General features: G+C 39.3%; 2 protein-coding genes across 3 annotated transcripts; both read left to right on the top strand.

Moving 5' to 3' along the window:
* Window positions 1-4,604: 4,604 nt before the first annotated feature.
* On the top strand, window positions 4,605-11,388 carry LOC124037606 (troponin I, fast skeletal muscle-like). Its single transcript, XM_046352480.1, has 7 exons — window positions 4,605-4,696; window positions 8,973-9,003; window positions 9,115-9,151; window positions 9,331-9,459; window positions 10,035-10,124; window positions 10,239-10,415; window positions 11,107-11,388. Exons 2-7 carry the CDS (start codon window positions 8,996-8,998, stop codon window positions 11,200-11,202), a joined length of 537 nt encoding a protein of 178 aa, XP_046208436.1. The 5' UTR covers window positions 4,605-4,696; window positions 8,973-8,995; the 3' UTR covers window positions 11,203-11,388.
* Window positions 11,389-13,937: 2,549 nt separating this feature from the next.
* On the top strand, window positions 13,938-20,637 carry LOC124037605 (troponin I, fast skeletal muscle-like). 2 transcript variants are annotated; one of them, XM_046352478.1, is made up of 7 exons: window positions 13,938-14,023; window positions 18,036-18,068; window positions 18,159-18,201; window positions 18,357-18,485; window positions 18,658-18,747; window positions 19,969-20,145; window positions 20,256-20,637. In XM_046352478.1, the coding sequence occupies exons 2-7, from the start codon at window positions 18,061-18,063 to the stop codon at window positions 20,349-20,351; spliced, it is 543 nt and encodes a 180-aa protein (XP_046208434.1). In that variant the 5' UTR covers window positions 13,938-14,023; window positions 18,036-18,060; the 3' UTR covers window positions 20,352-20,637. The 2 variants fall into 2 exon arrangements, with proteins under 2 accessions (XP_046208434.1, XP_046208435.1); XM_046352479.1 differs by having other exon boundaries at window positions 13,986-14,042.
* Window positions 20,638-25,658: the final 5,021 nt, after the last annotated feature.

The following is a 25,658-nucleotide window of genomic DNA, read 5'->3' on the forward strand; positions in this document are numbered from 1 at the left end:
TCCATATCTGGTGAACCATTGTAGAAGTGTTTAGAAACCATATTCTATTCTTATTTACAATAAAAGTGACTCCAAAATGACACTACACATTATTTACCATTAATTTCTATTGAGCACAAAATAATCTGAAACACCACCAAAGCAAATGCCTCTAACAAGTTTGTAGAGTCTCACAAGCTTGATGTAATCTTTGTGTGCTAGGAATATGGGACCAAATACTACACTTTTTACCAGTTTAATACAAATATAAGTGAATTTGTCCCAATACTTTTAGTACAGTACTTTTTGCACATGCCTTCTTAACGGTTCACCAGATATGGATGAAAATACCCTCAAATGAAAGCTGACAGTCTGCACTTTAACCTCCGTCATCGTATCATTTCAAATCCAAAGTGCTGGAGTACAGAGCCAAAACGACAACAAATGTCAGTCCCAATACTTTTGAAGCTCAATGTACTTGCGACACATCAAAATGCTTGTGAAAATGTAAATGCAAGTTGATGTATTTGTCCTTTTCTGAGCCCGTGAATTTGACTTTGATGTTTCTCCATAAGCGATTAGATGTTTTACTCTTTACATCTGCTAGACATGGAAAATGTTTCATGCTAGACGGTGACTTCAGGCTGAATAAGCCCTGTGCTACCTTGGTTTTATTGTGGTTGTGTTTTTATTTCAGGGGAATTTGAATGGGAGTTCTCAGGAGAACTAATGATGATGTCATTCCAATATAGCTGCAAACACTGCTGATCTAATCTGAAAGCTCTGTGTGAATAATGGAGGATGTCACTGCTCTCTTGGATCTACATCGGCCAACCACAGGAGCAGATCATTACTGTACTTTATCAGCGACATGCAGGGGACTTTGCACATGGATGCCGATTTGTTGTTGTTGTAAATCCCTCCCTCACACCTCAATTGGTCTGTGACCCTCCTGCCACAGACAGACATAACCATGTGGTAGCCTCCTCAAGACATTTTCCATTATGGTTCAGAAGACCAGGTGGAAGACAATGATTTATCATAGATCATCCTCTATGAGGAAAACTAACTTACATGACGTTCCCTATCACTTTAACTCACCGTTGTAAACATTTGCTGTGCTACTTCTTGGAAACTGTGGCTTTGTAATTTCAGCTGTTGTGTATGCAATGAAAATGGATGGTCAGTATCTATCTCTCTGGAATGTCAGTATTAGTATATTATAAATCAGACTGAATGGTGATTCAGTGTTGTACTGCGGGAAAGTCTATTGCACTACCTAAAAAGGTTCTCCAGAAATGCACAGTTTGATGGGTATTAGTAAGCTGACATGAATTTCAACACCAGTTAACTTTTTTATTGTTATTGTTCTGTGGTATGGAAATGTATTTTTACAATTATTGTTTTGAAGACTTTGCTCTAGTGTTCGATTCAGTTAATTTGGTCCCAATATTTTCCCTTAATTAAAGGGACAGTTTGTTCAAAAGTAATATTTCAATTATTTTACTTATCTTGGAAGTAGTCATAGACCAGTAGTGACTACGTCTAGGATTAGGGTTTCATTATTTTGCTTCAGCCACAACAGGCTAAATGTTAACATTCTCTACCTCAACACAAGGGTTGAATGTTGCCCACCTTTAGAACTGTCTGAATTGCAAAATCAACTCAAATTAACATAACATTGGAAAGCAAAACTTTATCTCCAGGGAGTTGTGTAGAGGCTCATATGATTTATAAAATCAGTTAAATTTCTGTAAAAAAAAATTACAAAAAAGATGGCTTGCTACAGTAATTTATCATATTCATAAAATGCCACTGATCCAATGTTATTGTAGTATGATTATGATCATTAACCACTTTTATCTGACAGATTTAATATTAGAAATGCTTATTTTTGTCAGCAGTGGTTGTAGTACATGTTTGTTGTTCTGTGACCAGTATGGGTGGAATGGAAGCTTCAGTACATGAGTATGGTGCCTTTGCTTGAATTTGTCTTGTGCGACTGTACAGTGACACTTGCACACTTTGTATGCAGTTGTTGGGCGTTGATAGACATTTTTCTACTTTAAAATGTTGCATATTGATGCTGTCAATGTTTTTAATTGGAATACATGACGTAAGGATCTTATGAAAGAATACAGTTATGTGAATTGGTTATTGCTGTAACATGTTTTGGTGGTCAGTGAGTGCACAGTCTTATGTACTATGCGAAATGTGGCTGTGACCATTCATCCATGATGTGATCAGGGTTACAGAATGACCCTAACTTTCCCAAAATTCCCAGGTGTTCCAGAAATCCTTTTTGGGGGATTCAGGGTTTTCTGTGTATTTCCACCTGATTCCTGAAATCTACCAACTGGGATTTCTGGAAAACCTGGGAATTTTTAAACCCTAGATGTGATGATTCAACATTTTGTGCACTTCTGCACGCCATACAATTTAGGCCATAGACAGATGTTTTAAAATTTTCATGGTGAATATACTATATTTAAAAAATAAACGATTATAGAAGGTTTATTTGACCCTTGTGATGGTGTCTTTGGGTCGTCTCTCCACTTTGGTTTGGTTTTAAAACTTGTTCTCAGGTGAACTGTATAATGGCCCAGAATGTTTTGACTGAACTGTATATGAAACCAGAATATGTGCAGCTACGCATTTCCTGTCGAGTTTTTGGTAGGTGTACATATTAAAAAAGACGTTACATCATTGCCATATGTATATTGTTTGACCGGATTATTCTGTATAGAAACGTAAACAAAGTTGAGTCTTCGTGTTCTCAGGGTTCTATTCATTAGTGTATACCATAGCAAATGTTGCAAAACTTTTTGCAACAAAAATAAGTTTCTTATCAGCTCAGGTTCAGGTAGTCCATCCCCATTTCTGTCCGTTTTCTTCCGTTTGATGTCTAGTGAATTTACACAAGGCTAATCTTGGATTCCCCACATCAATATCAGTCGTGATGTGAACAAGTGCACTCGGGGAGGGCGGAAAGGGTAGAGAATCATAGGAAAATGGGGGCTTCAAGGTTTGATTTCGAGCATCAGGAAACTATTATTCTGCTCTCTGAAGAGGAGACACACACAAAAATCCCCTATGCAGAATAAGGAGCTCCAGTTTTAAAATAATCAGCTTTAAACATACACATTCGTGAAGAAATGACATCTTGACAACATCAGACATTCCCACAGAGGTTGAGGGGGGGCTTGCTGACCCTGACCCCATTACAGTATTATTAGCCTTATTCCACACAGAGCTAACACTGCTGCTGTGGCCTGTCTGTCACCAGCCTCCATGACTTCTATGACCTGCACGACTTCAGCTTTCCCTTCCTTTATTCCATCGCCCTGCCCCTCTTCTGGCTCTCACTGGTCCTTAAGTACTACATATCCCCACAGTTTGCCTCTCCCCTCCCATCTCCCCCATTCCCAGGCTGCTGTATTCACTTACCCACCTGTCCAACCCATTAGTGATGTGACGTCTGCAAAGAGCCTTTTTCATGTGATCGGGCATTTGATATCATTCCAGCCCTTTGCCCATTGTAACACAGTGTTAGATTTAATGTAGTCTGGATGTCTGGAAGAAACAGCTCTTCAGCTAACGTCATACAATGAATCATACCATACTGTATATGGCACTAAATTAAACTTATTCAGTGGCACATATTACATATATTATTACTAAAACAAACATTCTTCTGTTTAGTATAAACACTTTTTCTCAGTGCTATGGTGACCACCACCTCAACCTGATATGTTCTGGAAGAAATGCCAAAGCATGATGCTGGTATATATTGATTCTCCTCTAACACGTCACCATTAACTGCTCACTGATTCTCTAAAGTAGCTTGCGCTGTGCTGTTGTTACTTCTGGTTAATTATACAAGTCCATTGGTCATTTCATGTACAGCTTCCTGAATAGCCTTCACTGTGCAGCAAAAACTAATTCCCTGGACCGTTCTCACACCGGCTGCCTCCTTTACTTTCATCACTGAGCATTCCCTCCTTCTTTTCTTCAGCCTGCTCAAACTGGTGGTGGTGGTATCACACTGCCACTTCTCTGTAGAACTCTTTCTGAATGGTCATCTCCCTATCAAACGCGCTAACAACCCTAGCCCTGTCTCTCAGTTCTTCACGCTTTCTGAATGGTCATCTCCCTATCAAACGCGCTAACAACCCTAGCCCTGTCTCTCAGTTCTTCACGCTTTCTGAATGGTCATCTCCCTATCAAACCCGCTAACAACCCTAGCCCTGTCTCTCAGTTCTTCACACTTTCTGAATGGTCATCTCCCTATCAAACGCACTAACGACCCTAGCCCTGTCTCTCAGTTCTTCACACTTTCTGAAGCTAAAGTGGCAATCTGACTCACAGCAGTAAACCAAGCTACCCACAACTCATCAGAAAGGAAGCATCAGACCCCCACTTTCTTCTATACTAAATAAGGCTGTTGTCTAAAGGAATTATCACATAATAATCACAATATCATCAGAGTAAGGTTATTTATAACGGAGGAGGTGGGAGTCAGATATAGTATTTCAGGTGCTTGCCTATTGGTCTGTGGATGAATGTACTTCCATAAACAGAAAGATGGGATTTCCTTGGCCATTGGGAATTGCAATATATACCATCTTATGATTCCATCTGCTGCTGTAGCCACTAGGCGGTCTCACCCATCCCTCCTCTAAAATCTGTCCCGCTCCTCTTCCTGCTCAGCTCCTAGGTGAGAACTGCTCTTCTTTCAGCCGGCTCTAGCTTGACTGCTCTGTGCTACTGGTGAATTGTTTGGATATATTCAGTGGTCCATCTAGTTTCAAATGATTTTGTGCCGGTTTATGTACGGGTTCTATTTTAAGGATTTGGGACTTATTGCTTATTTGTTTGGATGTGTTGGTCTCTGTGGTGGGTGTTGCCTATTAAAGCATTTTGCCTGGTTGTATGCAGTTTCAATGAGATATTGTCAATCCGTTGATGAGTAGTGTAGGTTTTTATGGAAGTGCAATGCAAACATTTGTGAAGGAGACATTATCAGGACTTTCTACATTATACAAGGACAATGTAGGTTGTTCTAGACCTAGATGCTGTTTATGTGGGCTGTTTGACATTACGAGACACCTTTAACTGATGGATGTGAAATGCGATACCCCCAGTGTTTATCTTGGTGTCAACGCAAACAATTTTTCACTATATAACACAGATGAGGATTTGGCTGGAATATAATCTCAAACCCGGAGGATGTTATGTTGGTTGTGGAAATGGGAAGGCATAAAGAAGCTAACTCAGGTTACCGAATTGGATAATAAAGTAGATCATAGAGGATTATACCAGGCTATCACTGAGGTAATATCAGTTGTTACCTTCTTCCTGCAAGGGTAATGTGATGAAGTGATTGTCAGGGTTTCTAAACGTGTCTTTCTTTGTAATCCTACATTTTATATCAATGTTTAATGAAGTGTGGCATTACACATCACATTTTAGATCAGAATTTAACACCCACAGTGTTAAATGTAACACGTATAAATTATATGTGACCCACCAAAATAGTGTAAAACTAACACTTGGTTCCTTAACACCGTTTATTAGAGTTGATGCTGTTATACTTTCTCCGTGTTAGGGAATTACACATGTAGTGTTACAGTATTTAGGGGAGGGGGTTATTTTAACACTGTAGGGTGTGATGCCATGTTTGCATATTTTCCAGCATGCCTTTCAAATCAAATGTATTTATAAAGCCCTTCTTACATCAGCTGATATCTCAAAGTGCTGTACAGAAACCCAGCCTAAAACCCCAAACAGCAGGCAATGCAGGTGTAGAAGCAAGGGGGCTAGGAAAATCTCCCTAGAAAGGCCAGAACCTAGAACCTAGAGAGGAACCAGGCTATGAGGGGTGGCCAGTCCTCTTCTGGCTGTGCCGGGTGGAGATTATAACATAACATGGCCAAGATGTTAAAATGTTCATAGATGACCAGCAGGGTCAAATAATAATAATCACAGTAGTTGTCAAGGGTGCAACAGGTCAGCACCTCAGGAGTAAATGTCAGCTGGCTTTTCATAGCCGATCATTCAGAGTATCTCTACCGCTCCTGCGGTCTCTAGAGAGTTGAAAACAGCAGGTCTTGGACAGGTAGCACGTCCAGTGAACAGGTCAGGGTTCCATAGCCGCAGGCAGAACAGTTGAAACTGGAGCAGCAGCACGGCCAGGTGGACTGGGGACAACAAGGAGTCATCAGGCCAGGTAGTCCTGAGGCATGGTCCTAGGGCTCAGGTCCTCCGAGAGAGAGAAAGAAAGAATTATAGAGAGCATACTTAAATTCACACAGGACACCGGGTAAGACAGGAGAAGTACTCCAGATATAACAGACTGACCCTAGCCCCCCGACACATAAACTACTGATTTCAATTTAATGTAAGCGATACCTACCCATGACTGTATTTGTAAGTGACAGATTCATGGTAGTTGCATTCAATAACATTTAACCCTGAAATGACCTCATAAGTGAATGTGTTTACGTTTAAAGTAAACCCTTTATGACCATATATTATACATCTCATAAGGCCTTTAGTTATGGCCTAGTTATCCTCAACATTGTGGTATGAAAATCCTTGCACATCAGACCTGCAAGTCACAATACACTGCTTTGTGAAGTGATTAGTAATTCCTATCGGAATCCAGCCAGATGGAGGAAATCCAACCATTTGAATATTTTATCACTCACAACCTGCATTCAGATTGCTGTTGTGAAGGACTTGACAAACAACACTACCTAAACCATGTAAACAGGAATAACCATCTCAGTAACGGGTGCAATAAATCCAACCCTTTACAGATTGGATTAGTTTAGAAAATGTAAGTCATTTATTTTTTTATATAGTTTAAGATAAATCAATCAATGTGCATGCAGACACAGATATTAAAACAAACTATTGCTAACAATCAATCTGGAACAAAACTTGTTAGGAATTATGATAATGAATACCCCTCCCACTTGCTTTTCAATCAGAGATTTAAGAGAAATGTGACTAGCAAACATAGTCATGGGTGGTACCTCTAAAATTCACTCGAAAGGTACCCTGGGAAACACATATGCAAATAAGACTTTACACCCTGCCTACAGTGTTAAAACAACACCCCAAAACCAGTTACTGTAACACCATAAGTGCTAATTCCCTAGCGCTGAGAAAGCATCAACTGTAATAAAGTGATAATTTAAGTTGGAATTTGCAATACCCATAGTGTTAGGGACCCTAAACACTTGAGGTGTTAGTTTATCAACACTTTGAAAAGTGTTAGTTTAACACTATTTTGGTAGGCCACGTATAATGACTAAGAAGGTGTTCAATTTAACACTGTGTTAAACACACACAATTTAACACAGTGTCCATGGTACTATCTGCCAAAGATAAAGATTCAAAGCCACATCTCATTCTTTATGAAAGCACTGGGATTATCAATTTACAATACATTTTTTACAAGAGATATAGGTTCAAAAGATGTATCCAGAGGCTTTTATTTTGGTGTTTGACAGGTCTTCTAACCATAAAAGGGCAATCTGTGATTGGTACATCCATTTTTTAAACTTTTAAATTAAAGATATATAGCTGTTTTTGAATTTGAAAATGATTACATTTCTCCAGCCCCACCCCACCGCTGTTTACCAAAACAGTGTTAGGGTGGCCACTTTATTAATGTCTGAATCCCCGATTGCCCCTTTAAACTGTCAAAGCTCTATTGAAGTGCTGGATCAAGTGGACTTTTCCAGGCAGATGAGCCCTTATTTCAGATGTGATGGTGTAACTTCTCTGCCATCTCAGGAATATTCTAGAGGGTAGGCTGGGCATCAACAGAGGTGGTATCAGGTTGTTGATAATCTCCCAGCCTTCCATTATGGAGCTACTCAAGGACAACAGCTGGCCTTCATATTCTTAGACTCATTTAGACCCTGCTGCTTTTCCAGGGCCAAATGGCCCTCACTTGTGTTGGGAGGCTATAGTGTTTCCCCTCAGCCCTCATATATGTTGGTAGGCTATAGTGTTCCCCCTCAGTGGAACAATTATGCATGACTGCCCTGTATAAGGAACTTCCATGGTGATTAAACTCAGCATGACTTCTGATTGATCCTCCTTGAGAGATTCCTGGAGAGATGAATTGGTACATCTGTTTAGATTAGGTGAACAAAATAATATCTAATTATCTCCACCTAAATTACATCAATGTTCGTCTGAAAAAGAAATTGAAAATACGTCAACAATTTGATAGTTTGATAATCAACATACTCAACATTAGAACATGTCTGTAATGATATTCGTCTGCTGTTAGAAGAGAGGCAGACCGAAATGCAGCGTGTAGGTTACTCATGACCTTTAATAAAGATAAAGCGGTACATGAAATAATTGAAAATACAAAAACAACAAACAAGTGAAACTACTACAGCCTATCTGGTGACTAACACAAAGACAGGTACAATCACCCACGAAATACAACGCGCACTCAGGCTACCTAAATACGGTTCCCAATCCGAGACAACTAGAATCAGCTGACTCCAATTAGGAATCGCCTCAGGCAGCCAAGCCTAACTAGACACACCCCTAATAATACATACTCCCAATTAATACAAACCCTAATACGAAATACAACATATAAACCCATGTCACACCCTGGCCTACCCAAACATATAACAAAAACACAAGATACAATGACCAAGGCGTGACAATGTCAAAAGTTCTGACATTTGACCATTGTAGTTACAGTATATATCACATACATTTACATAGTTGTGAATTGTATTCTTATTCTTTGCCACTGTAAAACAAATCCATGCAGTTGATAACAGAAGTACATAAAAATAAATATGTTTTCCACTTGAAATTTGTAAATCTGACACATTTTTGCAGCCTTAAGAAAATATTTAACTGACATGACTGGCGATTGGCAATGCAGTAAATGTATTTATTTTAATTAGTTTGAAATGTATATGAAATAATGACCTCTTTTTTCACAGTGTGAAATCAAACAAACGCCAAGATGTCGGAGTGAGTAACTTATACATTGATCACATCTCATATTCTCTGATGTCGATGTGTAATACATGAAAATGAACATTATTTTTTTTCTCTCACCTTTTCATAATTTGATCTCTTCAGGAAAAAGATGTCTTCGAGTCGGAGGCATTACCTGAAGGTAAACACTCAAATATCTGATCTTAATTTGATACTTGTCAACAACTATCAATACAAGGAGAACAGAGGGGAGAACACAAGTATACAATATCTCAAGGTTCATGTTTTACACGAAATGTCCTAATTCTGTTATAGCTGGGCTTTTCACACGTGTAACCTGCATGCCTCATTGTCCCCCAGAGCTTGATGCTCTCCATTGCCAAAGGCTTACTGGAAGACGAGGCAAAGGAGAATGAGCAAGAGAGAATAAGATGGATGGCGGAGAACTGCCCTCCCCTGTCCCTGCCAGGGGGTACTCAACAGTTACAGGTAAACCAAACAAACAACCAATCAAAGCATTACTATATAATCCCACAATGAAAAGTGGTAGTTCACTCAACAATCAACATTTGGTCAAACCCCAAATCAATGTAAAATATATGCCTTCATATATAAGATGATTACATCATTATTTACTGTATTCAAATGTATTGAATAAAGTGTTCACTATTGTTATTATGATTATTGTTATGAATAGTAGTAGTAGAACTAGTTGTAGTAGTCATAGTACCAGTAGTAGTAGCACTAATAGAAGTAGCAGAAGTACTGCAGGAGTAGTAGCAGTAGTAGTAGTAGTAGTAGCAGTAGTAGTAGTAGTAGTAACAGTGGTAGTAGTAGTAGTAGTAATAGTAGTAGTACCAGCAGCAGCAGTAGTAGCAGAAGCAGTAGTAGCAGTAGTTGTAGCAGTAGTAGCAGCAGTAGTAGTAGAAGTAGTAATAATACTAGCAGTAGTAGCAATAGAAGTTGCAGCAGTAGGAGTGATGGTAGTATATATTCGTTTTATTGGTATAATGATTATGGTGATTATTATTATTAATGCTTGATTTTTGTTGATATCACCTCAGGAGTTCTTGAAAGAGCTGCATCATAAGATTGACGTGATAGATGAGGAGAGATATGACCTGGAGAGCAAAGTGAACAAAGCCACTAAGGAGGTATACTCTATTCACTTTACCTCACACCTACTAAAACTTGGAATGCATTCCCTGAGTAATTATGTGGTGCCAGTTAGATCAATGTTGTTGTTCTCCTCTTCTTCCATTGGTCAGATTGAAGATTTGAACATTAAAGTTATTGACTTGAAGGGCAAGTTCAAGAAGCCAACTTTGAGGAAAGTGCGTATGTCTGCTGACGCTATGCTCCAGGCTCTGCTGGGCTCCAAGCACAAGGTGTCCATGGATCTGAGATCCAACCTGAAACAAGTGAAGAAGGAGGTCAAAGAGGAGGTGGGCAACTGTTCAGTAAAATAGAATATTGTAGAGATGTCACTTTGGGTAATCTCTCATGGATAGATGCACGTAACATAAATGTTGGTAGTATCTGGTGACAGATGGTGCGGTGCGACGACTAACAACTTTCATCACTGATCATTTGAATAAATCACCATTTCGCAGGTGCTCGCATATTTCACATTTCAGAAGGGACATTTGGCCCATAGACTTGTACAAAACTGGCTGAGAGTTTCTGTTTAGAGGGGTAGAGACTTCACGAGTCTCCTTAGTACAAAGTACATTTTATAACACGTCTCCCCCCAGGACTTAATCGAGCTTCAATTTCACAACATTTGTTCTGTCCGAGATCAGCCATTGGCAGACATTGCTATTGTCCAACCTGATGCCTTGTTAATCTACTCTAAGAGGTGAAATGAATTCACACATAGATAAGCTCAGCAGAGCGCACCCATGTTATAAGGCTGTTCGATTTGATGTTGTATAGAGTGGCCAAACCACTGATACAGGATCAGATATATTTTCATAGCTTTGAGTTCTTGGGTTCATCTACAGTTATACAACTTCTGCCAAACAACTGCTCCACTCCGACATGACGACTTGTTGTTTGGCTTCAGCACTCAAATATCTCAAGGTTATAATTTACTGAATTTCTAACCCTGAACCTTTGACTATGTTGCTATTGCAGGATAAGGAACTGCGTAATGTTGGAGACTGGCGTCAGAACATTGAAGACAAGTCCGGAATGGACGGGAGGAAGAAGATGTTTGAGTCCGAGGGTTAATTTAGTCTATCATTTCCCTGTATAGATCCCGCTAAGCAACACAAAACTCTCACTTTTTTGAACATTTCTCGTATTGAGCACTATGGTATCATTTGAACCAGTGTATGTGGGTAAAACGAAAGGACAATTAAATGTTTCGAGTGGAACAGAATCGTGCGTTAATAAATGCTTTATAGATTGCCACAATTTCTTGTACCTGTGTGATCAGATCTACGTTTTGTCTCTGTCTTGTCTAAATGTACCTCTAGTCTAGAACATATGTTATGTTTGTTAGTTGAAATATATATGACAAACATATTTTCTGCCAGTTTTTATCTTCTTTTGTTTTTCCTGATGTAACATCTATTGTATCAATAGACACAATTGCCTTACTGTAACGATCGTCGACTTCTTCTGATGAGGAGTAAGAGAGGTCGGACCAATTTGCAGCGTGGTAAGTGTCCATTTTAATAAGACAAACTGAACACTACAAAAGTACAAAATAACAAAGTGAAACAAACTAAACGGTCCCGTGTGGTAACAAACACTAACACGGAAAATAATCACCCAGCACTCAAAAGTGAAACCAGGCTACCTAAATATGGTTCTCAATCAGGGACAATGATAAACAGCTGCCCCTGATTGAGAACCATATTCAGGTAGCCTGGTTTCACTTTTGAGTTTTGGGTGATTATTTTCCGTGTTAGTGTTTGTTACCACACAAGACCGTTTCATTTGTTTCACTTTGGCAGCCCCCCACACCAGGCTGTCTCTCCGTCTCCTCCCTACAGGTGCTCCCGCCTCCCGAGTCTTCCTCATGCCCATCGCCCATCGCTGCCAGAGTCTCCCGTCTGTCCTGAGCTGCCAGAACTGTCCGTCTGTCCTGAGCTGCCAGAGTCGCCCGTCTGTCCTGAGCTGCCAGAGTCGCCCATCAGTCAGGAGCTGCCAGAGTCGCCCGTCAGTCAAGAGTTGCCAGAGCCGCCCGTCAGTCAGGAGCTGCCAGAGCCGTCCGTCAGTCAGGAGCTGCCAGAGCCGTCCGTCAGCCAGGAGCTGCCAGAGGCGGACAAGGACTATGGTGGAGTGGGGTCCACGTCCTGTGCCAGAGCCGCCACCACGGACAGACACCCACCCAGACCCTCCTCAATAGGTTCAGGTTTTGCGGCCGGAGTCCGCACTTTTGGGGGAAGGGGGGGTACTGTCACGTTCTGACCTTAGTTCTTTTGTTACGTCTTTGTTTTAGTATGGTCAGGGCGTGAGTTAGGTGGGTTGTCTATGTTAGTTTTTCTATGATTTGCTATTTCTGTGTTTGGCCTGGTATGGTTCTCAATCAGATACAGCTGTCAATCGTTGTCCCTGATTGAGAACCATATTTAGGGAGCCTGTTTTCTATTGTGTTTCGTGGGTGATTGTTTTCTGTTGTGTGTCTGCACCAGCCAGAACTGTTTTAGGTCGTTTCTCTTTGCTATTTTTGTTATTTCAATGTTCATTTGAATAAATATGGACATATACCACGCTGCACCTTGGTCCTCACCTTCTTCCACCAACAACGGCCGTTACACTTACAGTACATGTAAGCCTGACTAGACTGTGCAGTATGATAGGCACAGTGGTATCACGTGATATGGAGTGAAGTGCCACCAATGTCTATCACTCTAGAATCATATTCACAAGTCCTCAAGAGGAATTGCCAGCCAGTGATTTACAACCTGACTGACAGATATAATGCGACCTGACCACATTAAATCCTCAGTAATAGCACATTCTGACCTTACCCACTGGGCATGGACGTCAATTCAACGTCTATTCCACGTTGGTTCAACGTAATTTCATTGAAACATTGTTGATTCAACCAGTGTGTGAACCAGTGGGTAGAGGTTTGGCTAATTGTATGTTCTGGTTTGCTAGAGGTACAGTATCAGTTGATAGTTAACAGTATTTAAGAAACAAGCAGAGCACTATTGATTGTTGCCTGGGTAACCACTTATTGGATATAAAGAGATGTTGTCAGGTGGTGCAGCTGTGGAGGGTGTGAGTGAAGAGGAGAAGAACTCTTCTTGGGAAGTGGGGTACGTGAGGCGAGCCGCAAGGCAGGCCTACTGCCTGGCCATGGCTCTGTTAATTGATTAAATATGTGAGAACTGATTACAAATGTTAGTAATTAGGTAGCATTGATGGATGGTTTCGAGTAGCACTCAAGATGTTTCCAGTTTCATTCTTTCATCCACAGTGAAAAATTGAGTTAGTAGAGAAAAAGATATCCATGAACCATCCTTGTCCATCTTACTTGTCTTTCAGTGGGAGATCTGACAGTGACAGAACTGTCATCAGGTCCTTTGGGCGCCTCAGAAGCCACGGACATAAATCTCAGACACATGATGCCTCCGAGGTACTACCAGTTCAATAGTTTGCCATCCTTTTACGATAAACATCATGGGTGCCAGTTGCATGTCTGGCCTTCTGAAAATGTGTGAATTATAGCATTCTCTATTACTGTTGGTGTGAGTGGCCTTTAAAGTTCTGAGTACTGGCCATGCATGCTCCTTATGGGTGATGGCATATGCTAAATAAAAGATGATGAAATAAGAACAACCATCTTGAAGGACGTGTTATTTATACTAGAGCCACTGGGGGAGGGGAGGGAACAGGGAAACACCGTACTGTATTTCATGACCTTGTCAGCCCATTGGTTTGGTCTGTAATCCGCTTCCATAAAGAGAAATGGAGGATTATAGCGAGGGATCAGAAAATGCAATATATACCTTCTTAACACTTGAGCTGCCTGCGATCAGTCAGTCAGTTGGGGATCTCTTAACAAGCCTGTGCTGCTCTCTTTAGTCCCGAGGTGAGAACCAACGTTTACAGTATGTCCCTATCTGTCTGTCCTGTACTTCTAACTGGTTAGACACTCTCTGAAGGAGAGAAGATTTATTAAGATTTTACTCAGGTTTTAGTTTTCGGAGAAACTACATTTTTTCTTGCTATGATATACAGAAGCAGTGTGGTCTTTGCGCTAACTTATTCATGAGAAATTGCAGAATTATAGTGATATGCCTATTTAATGTCAATACTTGGCTGTTGGTTGAGGAAAAGAAGATAGTTTTATAAAGATTTCAGCATGTGAAATGCATTTTAGTTTGTGAAATGAATGTGAATTGTATTGTGTATTGCAATTGTATTGCATTGTAGCTAATTATTCATTTGTATTTGGTTGGTATTGTTGGCTCTAGTCCAAGAGTGTTAAATGTCTTAACTGTAGTCATAAACTGATTGGATTGTTGCTTTATGTAGTAATGCTCATTTTATATGACATATTATCCTTATTCAAATATATTTAATGTCTGTCACTAATGTTTAAATGACTGAAATTATATATAATTTGAAAAATATTAACATCAAAGTTTTAAAAATCATAACTCAATTATTTGGTTTATTTCAATACATTTTATAGATATTTGATTTGTTTTGTACAGTATTTCATGATTTATTTTGTCGGTGTATCTCAATTTGTAAACTTTCAATAGTAGTATTTGCATAAGAAAATGTTCTCAGGTACCAGTAGTGTTTTGAATGTGTTTAGTGAGCATCTATGGGGTGGTAAATTATAGATCTAAATGGACTCATGATGTGACATGCAGAAGGGTACACCACCACAAGACATAAATCTGAAAGCGATCGTCAAATGTTTTCCTTCCTCTCAACACCATATTTTAAACATACCTACACAGCCTGTTACAACGTTATAGACATCTCTGATACATCACCTAATTGGCAATCTGGACAAATATATATATATATATATATATATATATATATATATATATATATATATATATATATACAGTACCAGTGAAGAGTTCGGACACACCTATACATTCAAGTGTTTTTATTTATTTTGACTATTTACATTGTATAATAATAGTGAATACATCAAAACTATGAAATAACACATATGGAATCATGTAGTAACCAAAAAAGTGTTTAACATATCAAAATGTATGTTATATTTTGGATTCTTCAAAGTAGCCACCCTTCGCCTTGATGACAGCTTTGCACACTCTTGGCATTCTCTCAACCAGCTTCACCTGGAATGCTTTTCAGTCTTGAAGGAGTTCCCACATGCTAAGCACTTGTTGTCAGCTTATCCTTCACTCTGCGGTCCAGCTCATCCCAAACCATCTCAATTAGGTTGAGGTGGGGTGACTGTGGAGGCCAGGTCATCTGATGCAGCACTCCATCACTCTCATTCTTGGCCAAATAGCCCTTACACAGCCTGGATGTGCGTTGGGTCATTGTCCTGTTGAAAACAAATGATAGTCCCAGTGCAGAATGCCGTGGTAGCCATGCTGGTTAAGTGTACCTTGAATTCTAAATAAGTGTCACCAGCAAAGCACACCCACAACATCACACCTCCTCCTCCATGCTTCACAGTGGGAGCCACACAGATCATCCGTTCACCAACTCTGCGTCTCACAAAGACACGGCGGTTGCAGGCAAAAATCTCAAATTTGGACTGATCAGACCAAAGGACAGATTTCCACCGGTCTAATGGCCATTGCTCGTGTTTCTTGGCCCAAGCAAGTCTCTTCTTATTATTGGTGTCCTTTAGTAGTGGTTTCTTTGCAGCAATTTGACCATGAATGCCTGATTCACACAGTCTCCTTTGAACAGTTGATGTTGAGATGTGCCTGGTACTTGAACTCTGTGAAGCATTTATTTGGGAAGCAATCTGAGGTGCAGTTAACTCTCATGAACGTATCCTCTGCAGCAGAGGTAACTCTGGGTCTTCCTTTCCCGTGGCAGTCCTCATGAGAGCTAGTTTCATCATAGAGCTTGAAGGTTTTTGAAACTGCACTTGAAGAAACTTTCAAAGTTCTTGAAATGTTCAGTATTGACTGACCTTAATGTCTTAAAGTAATGATGGACTGTCGTTTCTCTTTGCTTATTTGAGCTGTTCTTGCCATAATATGGACTTGTTCTTTTACCAAATAGGCTACAACACCTATACCTATTCACAACACAACTGTTTGGTTCAAATGCATTAAGAAGGAAATAAATTCCACAATTTAACTTTCAACTAGGCACACCTGTTAATTGAAATGCATTCCAGGTGACTACCTCATGAAGCTGGTTGAGAAAATGCCAAGAGTATGCAAAGCTGTCATCAAGGCAAAGCGTGGCTACTTTGAAGAATCTCAAATATAAAATATATTTTCATTTGTTTAACACTTTTTTTGTAACTGTATGATTCCATATGTGTTATTTCATAGCTTTGATGTCTTCACTACTATTCTAATGTAGAAAATAGTAACAATTATTTGTACTATTTTCTACATCTACAATACATACATACATACATACATACATACATACATACATACATACATACATACATACATACATACATACATACATACATACATACATACATACATACATACATACATACATACATACATACATACATACATACATACATACATACATACATACATACATACATACATACATACATACATACATACATACATACATACATACATACATACATACATACATACATACATACATACATACACTATTGTTCTAAGGTTTGGGGTCACTTAGAAATGTCCTTGTTTTTGAAAGAAAAGATGTGTACTACTCCCTTCACAGTACAGCGCAAACTGGCTCTGAACAGAATGGAGTTTCAGAAGAAAGTGCTTTGTTTCTGGCCATTTTGAGCCTGTAATCGAACCCACAAATGCTGATGCTCCAGATACTCAACTAGTCTAAAGAAGGCCAGTTTGATTGCTTCTTTAATCAGAACAACAGTTTTCAGCTGTGCTAACATAATTGCAAAAGGGTTTTCCAATTATCAATTATCATTTTAAAATGATAAACTTGGATTAGCTAACATAATGTGCCATTTGAACACAGGAGTGATGGTTGCTGATAATGGGCCTCTGTACGCCTATGTAGATATTCCATAAAAAATCCTGCCGTTTCCAGTTACAATAGTCATTTACAACATTATCAATGTCTACACAGTATTTCAGATTCATTTGATGTTATTTTAATGGAAGTATTTTCTTTCAAAAACAAGGACATTTCCAAGTGACCCCCAAACTTTTGAACGGTGGTCTATATTCAGTGTAGTTAATCATGGAGAATGGAGACAGTTGAGTGAGTACAATGAACTGACCTGATGGAGCAGCAGCAGTTCTTTTTGAGACAAGGCCTAATGTCTTGGTCATCTAAGGGATGTTCTGGAAGGCAATGGCAGGGCTGGTGGCAGGGCTGGCACCACCAGCTGCGGTGTTGGGTTACTGTGACCTCTCGGAGACAAGCCTACAATAACACAGAGCCATTTTAGACAAGATCTGGGGCCCAATTTAGATCTCCTCAACACAAGATAACTTCCCCATCTCCAGGGAAACGATACCCAGAGCCCAGACCAAAGATTTGGAGTCGACTGAGTTTAAGGAATTCGGAATGTATTCTTATCACTTGTCTCAATTACAAGAGCAAATAAGAAGACCGTTGTAAATCATAGCTGCATGCCATGGCCCCCGTTGGAAGTAGGGCAGAACAGGGATAATTGTAAAAAGGGACAGATTCAATAACACAAATTCGAAATAGCCTAGAGTACTCTTATTCAATGTGCTTTAAAAAATATATACTTTTTTCAGACTTTGACTACTTTTTTGTATTGACTGGTCTAGCATTCTCCATGTACCTTATCCTATATAATAGTATCAGTAATCTTACTGGTGTAGTTTTGTAATTGGTATAGTTGAGGATATACCAGTATTGTTGGTAAAATGTTAGCTCTTATGAGTACATAATTCATGATTACTATTGTTTTGCATTTCTAGGAAGTGAAGACACAAAACAGCCAAGATGGCTGAGTAAGTATAGGCCAATAAACTGTCTACATGTTGTGTTTCAAGTGTTTAGGTAGTTGTACTTAACCTGACTTTCTTTCCTTGGTCCAATAGCAAGAAAGGCAACGTGTCCTCAAGCCGTAAGCACACTCTGAAGGTAAGGAATCCCACACAGCCATTCCTTTAATGTTTTATGTAGAATAACACATTTAATAATGTATAAAAATCACAATATAACATAACTTTTAAAAAGTAGTAAAACAAATGGAGATATAGGTCAATTATCTGGCAACTGTCATAATTTGTCTCCAGAGTTGTATGCTGGCACTTGCTAAGGATTGGCTTGAAGCTGAAGCATTAGAGAAAGTTAAAGAGCGGGAGAGATACATGGAAGAGAACTGCCCTCCTCTGGAGATGTCCCACTCCAAGGATGATTTGATGGTATGATATTCAGATATTCAAAGACAGACATTATGAAAACACATCATACCTGCTTGATACAGTGTGTTGTATGAATTGTGCTTCTATCCGGTTCAGCTGTACTAAGTTTAAGCATAAAAATATGTATTATATGAAGACAGTTACATTTTCCTTTGTTGCATTCTTTCATTAGGAGCTTTGCAAAAAGATGTACGACAAAATTAATGTGATTGATGAGGAGAGATACAACTTAGAATATAAAGTGATCATGGTTTGCAATGAGGTAAGCAACGGTCTTGTCTGTTCATTTTTTTATGTTTCAATATAAATATACAGTGCCTTCAGAAAGACTTATTCCACATTTTGTTGTGTTACAGCCTGAATTCAAAATGGATGAAATAGATTTTGATTCTCACCCATCTACACACAATACCTCACAAGGACAAATTGAAAACTTGTTTTTAGACATTTTTTCAAATGTATTGAAAATGAATTACAGAGACATCTCTGAGTAAAATCACATTTGGCTGTGATGACAGCTGTGAGTGTTTCTGGGTAATTCTCTAAGAGCTTTCCACACCTGGATTGTGAAACATTTGCCTATTATTCTTTTCAAAATTCTTAATTCTCTGTCAAATTGGTTGCTCATTGCCAGACAACCATTTTCAGGTCTTGCCATTGATTTTAATGTAGATTTAAGTCTAAACTGTAACTCTACCACTCAGTAATATTCACTGTCTTCTTGGTAAGCAACTCTAGTATTGATTTGGCTTTGTGTTTTAGGTTATTGTCCTGCTGAAAGGTGAATCAATCTCACAGTGTCTGGTGGAAAGCACACTGAACCAGATTTTCCTCTAGGTTTTTGCCTGTGCTTAGCTCCATTTCGTTCCATTTTTATCCTGAAAATTTGCCCAGTCCTTGTATTGGAAAACCTCCCTGGACTTTGTGGCTGAATCTGTGTTTGAAATTCACTGCTCGACAGAGGGGCCTTACAGATAATCGTATGTGTGGGCTATAGAGATGAGGTAGCCATTCACAAATCATATTAAACACTATTACTGCACACAGAGTGAGTCCATGCAATTTGTAAGTCGCTCTGGATAAGAGCGTCTGCTAAATGACTTAAATGTAAATGTAAATGTTATTATGTGACTTGTTAAGGCTTGCCATAACCAAGGGTTTGAATACTTATTGACTCGAGACATTTTAGTTTTTAATTTTCTAATTGACTTGAAAAAATGTTGAAAAATAATTCCACTTTGAAATGATGGGGTATGGTGTGTAGAAAAAGGTTTATGAATGTTAAATTCAGACTGTAACAAAATAACATTTTGAAAAAGTCAAGGGGTGTGAATACTTTCTGAAGGCACTGTATGTACAATATATATATATATAAATATAACAGTATTGTTGGTATGATAAATATATTTTTTATATATATACAGTTCTTCTGTTGAGCCCACCTGAATCACTGATTTTCCTGTTCCAAAATTACACCCACTAGGTTTTAGACCTAAACATCAAAATAGTTGACCTGAGGGGCAAGTTCAAGAAGCCAGCCCTGAAGAAAGTGCGTATGTCTGCTGACGCTATGCTCCAGGCTCTGCTGGGCTCCAAGCACAAGGTGACCATGGATCTGAGATCCAACCTGAAACAAGTGAAGAAAGATGAGAAGAAAGAGGTGGGTCCATTAGGTTGGATATCGCATCGGGAGACATTGTCAATGTTGAACGAACTTTACGCCTTGATATTCTACACTTCATTGTCTTCTCACCCTTTCTACCATCACAGGATAAGGAATTGCGTGACGTTGGTGACTGGCGTAAGAACATTGACGACAAGGCCGGTATGGATGGCAGGAAGAAGATGTTTCAGGGAGATAATTAGATCATTGGGCTGTGTTTATATGATGTGACTGACTACTGTCCTGTAATGTCTTACTGTCAACCACATACTGATTGATACCCATTACAACCAGTATTGTAACTATATGGCACGTCTTTGTTTCTTTTGAAGACACAAAATAAATAGAAGGAAACAGAAACAGAGAGTTAGTTAGTCTAAGGAAGATGTATGTAATGGTCTGTATGTCGGTTTACTGCTTTACTTCCTGTAGTAGAGTAGCCTACTGTACAGTGACAAACTTTTCAAATAAATTCTCTTAAGGAAATCATTCAATATTTCTATTATTTCTATTTTGTCATTCTGATACACTAAGAGAACTAAAATGCTAAATCTTGCAACCACTAAATCGAGTTTCAATAGAGTGGTTCCCTGGTAATGTTCTAGACTGGAGTGCTGAGTTGCCCATATCTCTTTCTTTTCAAAAGTCACATATGCAGATCACTCCTATAGTTAAAGATGCGTTATAAAGGTTTTCATTAATTCATTTCAGACAGTAGTTTTGAAAGTAGTGCTCAAAAGTCCAAAGGGCTAATGAAAATTGTGCACAATTGTGTGCAACGTCACCCATTTTGTATGATACGTTACATCCTCCAAATTTAAAAATAACAATCTTAAAACCAGTTGCGACGAGCAAACCCGTATCCGGGAGCGTAATCATAGCCTCAAGCGCATTAGCATAACGCAACTTTTCCTATTCATGAAAATCGCAAATGAAATTAAATAAATATATTCAAACACAAGCTTAGCCTTTTGTTAACAACACTGTCATCTCAGATTTTCAAAATATGCGTTACAGCCAACGCTAGACAAGCATTTGTGTAAGTTTATCATGGCATAATGCTATGCTAGGCTCTGCTGGCAGCAGGCAACATTTTCACGAAAATAAGAAAAGCAACCAAATTAAATAATTTACCTTTGAAGAACTTTGTATGCTTTCACTCAGGAGACTCCCAGTTAGATAGCAAATGTTCCTTTTTTCCAAAAAGATTATTTTTGTAGGCGAAAAAGCTCCCGTTTCTTCACCATGCTTGGCTGAGAAATCGACCGAAAAATGCTACAACTATAACGCCAAACTTTTTTCAAAATTAGCTACATAATATCGACAGAAACACGGCAAAGTTGTTTAGGATCCATCCTCAAGGTGTTTTTAACAAATATATTTGATAATATATCCGTCGAGGCAGTTGGTTTCTCATAAGAAGCGATTGGAAAAATGGTTACCTCAGTATTTTACGGAAGGTTTTCTGCGGGAGACACCATGTGACCACATGCCATATATGGTTCCTTACAGCAATTATTCAAGGCAAATGCCTAAAAAGACGTCACAATGCTGTAGACACCTTGGGGAAAACGTGGAAAACGTAAGCTCATTCGTAGCTCATTCACAGCCATATAAGGACTCATTGGCATGAGGCAGTTAAAAAAAATGTGTCACTTACTGGTTGGATTTGTATCTGGGTTTCACCTATAAAATCAGTTCTGTGGCACTCACAGACAATATCTTTGCAGTTTTGGAAACGTCAGAGTGTCTTCTTTCCAAATCTGTCGAGCATCTTTTCGTGACAAAATATCTTGTTTAAAACGGGAACGTTTTTCATCCAAAAATGTAAATAGCACCCCCTAAATCCAAATCCCATTCAATCTCTTTAATACTCGTCTCCGATTTTTTTGTCTAATTTCTGCAGCATGTACAGTAACACGTTTCTAGAGGTTTTGAAATCAATGCTTTCTGTAATGTACCACGTTATCTGGAACATTATTCAGTTATTGTTGGATAAAGAAAACTTCATGTTAAGTAAAATCATGAGATTTGTTTTATAGATTTTATTCATTCAACAGTTCAGGCTAATATGACAAAAACCTGTCAACAATTGGGCTCAGCAATGTTTTCTGCAGGCTTTTTGAGGTCTTTGTCATTGTCACTGAAATTAAGGTGAGTTACTTCATTATTTTGCATGTTTCCCTTTTGTATTACAAAGTAAAAGCAAGTATATTATTTCATTGTTCACTCTTACAATTGAAAATAATTGACTAAGCAATTTTATGTTTTCAAAACTGTAGTTAAATGTTTCCTGTCTACAATTTGCATTTACTGTAATTTATTACTTTCCTACTCTCAACAGATAAATACTCACTTAAACATCAGATGGAATCTTATTGATGCTTCAGTGGTAAGTGTCTTTACAGTGCATTTGGAAAGTATTCAGACCCCTTGACTTTTTTCCATATTTTGTTATGTTACAGCCTTATTCTAAAATGGATTAAATATATTTGTTCCCTTATCAATCTACACACAGATCTAAACAAAACAAAAACAGATTTTTTTTGTGCAAATCTACCAAATAAAAAAATCAGAAATACCTTATTTACATAAGTATTCAAACCCTTAGTTATGCGATTCAAAATCTATCTCAGGTTCATCCTGTTTCCTTTGATTGGACATGATTTGTAAAGGCACACTCCTGTCTATATAAGGTCCCACAGTTGACAGTCAATGTCAGAGCAAACACCAAGCCATGAGGTCGAAGGAATTGACCATAGAGCTCGAGACAGGATTGTGTCAAGTCAAAGATCTGGGGAAGGGTACCAAAAAATGTTTGCACCATTGAAGGTCCCAAAGAACACAGTCGCCTCCATCATTCTTAAATGGAAGAAGTTTGAATCCACCAAGACTCTTCCTAGAGCTGGCAGTGCGGACAAACTAAGCAATTGGGGGGAGAAGGGCCTTGGTCAGGGAGGTGACCAAGAACCCGATGGTCAGTCTGACAGACTCCAGAATTCCTCTGTGGAGATGGGAGAACCTTCTAAAAGGACAACCATCTCTGCAGCACTCCACCATCAGGCCTTTATGCTAGAGTGGCCAGATGGGAGCCACTCTTCAGTAAGAGGCACATGCCAGCCCAATTGGAGGTTGCCAAACGGCTCCTAAAGGACTCTCAGACCATGAGAAACAAGATTCTCTGGTCTGATGAAACAGAGATTGAACTCTTTGGCCTGAATGCCAAGCGTCACGTCTGGACGAAACCTAGCACTATCCCTACAGTGAAGCATGGTTGTGGCAGCATCATGCCGTGGGGATGTTTTTCAGCGGCAGGGACTGGGAGACTAGTCAGGATCGAGGGAAAGATGAGAGACATCATTGATAAAAACCTGCTTCAGAGCGATCGGGACCTCAGATTGGGGTGAAGGTTCACCTTCCAATAAGAAAACGACTCTAAGCACACAGCCAAAATAACGCAGGATTGGCTTCGGGACAAGTCTCTGAATGTCCTTGAGTGACCCAGCCGGATCCCAGACTTGAACCCTGAAAATAGCTGGTCAGCAACCCATCCAAACTGACAGGGCTTGAGAGGATCTGCAGAGAAGAATGGGAGAAACTCCCCAAATACAGATGCCAAGTTTGTAGCGTCATACCCAAGAAGACTCAAGGCTGTAATCGCTGCCAAATGTGCTTCAACAAAGTACTGAGTAAAGGGTCTGAATACTTATGTAAATAAGATATTTCGAATTATTTTTTGCAAACGTTTGCAAACATTTGAAAAAAACTGTGTTTTCACGTTTGTCATTATAGGGTAATGGGTGTAGATGGATGAGGGGAAAAACAATTTAACAATTTTAGAATAAGGCTATAAGGTAACAATGTGGAAAAAGTCAAGGGCTCTGAATACTTTCCGAATGTACTGTATATTGAGGATTTGTATTTATTCTTCTAGTAGCACAGTTTACATGAATATTATATTCTGACTAATGTAACAAGTTATTTTAAGACACAGTGGCCGTGAAAGGGGGTGTTGGGATATGCAAAAAAAACATCAGCGGGATATGAGAATGAGAAACCCAGCAGCATTGTAGTTCTTGACACAAACCGGTCTGCCTGGCACCTACTAACATACCTCTTTCCAAGGCACTTAAATATTTTGTCTTGCCGATTCACCCTCTGAATGGCACACATACACAAGCCACATACACGTCTCAATTGTCTCAAGGCTTAAAATTATTTAATTAACCTGTCTCCTCCCCTTCATCTACACTGATTGAAGTGGATTTAACAAGTGACATCAATAAGGGATCATAGCTTTCACCTTGATTCACCTGGTCAGTCTGTGTCATGGAAATAGCAAGTGTCCTAAATGTTTTGTACACTATAGGACAAATATAAGCACCCACCAAATTATTCTTATTATATAGAAAGCATTTTGCAGATGTCTCCCCGGGTAATAAAGGAATTTGCAGAGGATCTAGCTAGTTTCAGTTTAGTTTCAAGTTTTATTAGTCGTATGTAAAGAACACGTAGTATACAAAGTCCAACAAAATGCTTACTTGCAGGTTCCTTCTCAACATTGCAAAACAATAAGAAATAATAAAAGATAAGAACATAAAGTAAATGGTATTTGAGCATACATATATTACATGAAGGCACATTTTATAGTCCAATATGTACACGTGTATCAGGGAGGATTGGGGGAGGGGGGGCAATCACTGGTGGTCACACACTTAGTAAACACCTATTGGGTTATGTACCTTAAGTGTGGTCCCCAGTCCTGGAAAGAAAAGTGACTGGAGACCAATATCTCCTCCATCCTGTCTGGGCAAGTTCCAGGAAAGGTTCATTGTGAAGAGCTTCTACCTACAGTAGTTGCTCTTCAGGAATGCAAAAGCCAGTATGCATACTTGGCTAAACACAGCACAACAAATGAGCTGGTCAGAGTCACACAGGCTTACAGAGACAGACTTAAAGCAAACCACGGTGGTTCAGGTTCTGGTGGCTGACATGTCACAAGCTTTTGATCGTGTCGACCATGCTAAACTCCTCCAGCATCTGGCCAGTCTGGGTCTGTGTCCAAGGCTACTCACCTGGCCTCACAGCTACACAACAGGGAGAACACAGAGGGGGATGGCACATGGAATGTACAGCTCATGGACAGAGGTAACATCTGGGGTCCCACAGGGTGGGGTTGTCTCGTCTTACCTCTTTCTGCTCCACATGTGTACTCGGAGAGTCATCTTTGATTTGTCCTGTTCTTTAAGGCTAGGAAACATTGAAAATGACACCACAACGGAAGAGGAGGTGAAGTAACTGGATGAATGGGTGGCAGACAACAACATACTTCTGTCCAACTAAGAATTTGTTTCTCTAGAAATCCCCCCCAGCAGGCTCCAATGAACCTGGGTAGACAGGCTGTTCCAGTTGGAACAAAATACCTTGGCTTCCACTTGGACAACCAACTCAGTGGTAACCAACATATTGACCAGGCAGTGAAAAGGGCTTCAAAGCATCTACCCTTCCTG

This window comes from Oncorhynchus gorbuscha, linkage group LG06, assembly GCF_021184085.1.
Source record: "Oncorhynchus gorbuscha isolate QuinsamMale2020 ecotype Even-year linkage group LG06, OgorEven_v1.0, whole genome shotgun sequence".
Taxonomy (NCBI): domain Eukaryota; kingdom Metazoa; phylum Chordata; class Actinopteri; order Salmoniformes; family Salmonidae; genus Oncorhynchus; species Oncorhynchus gorbuscha.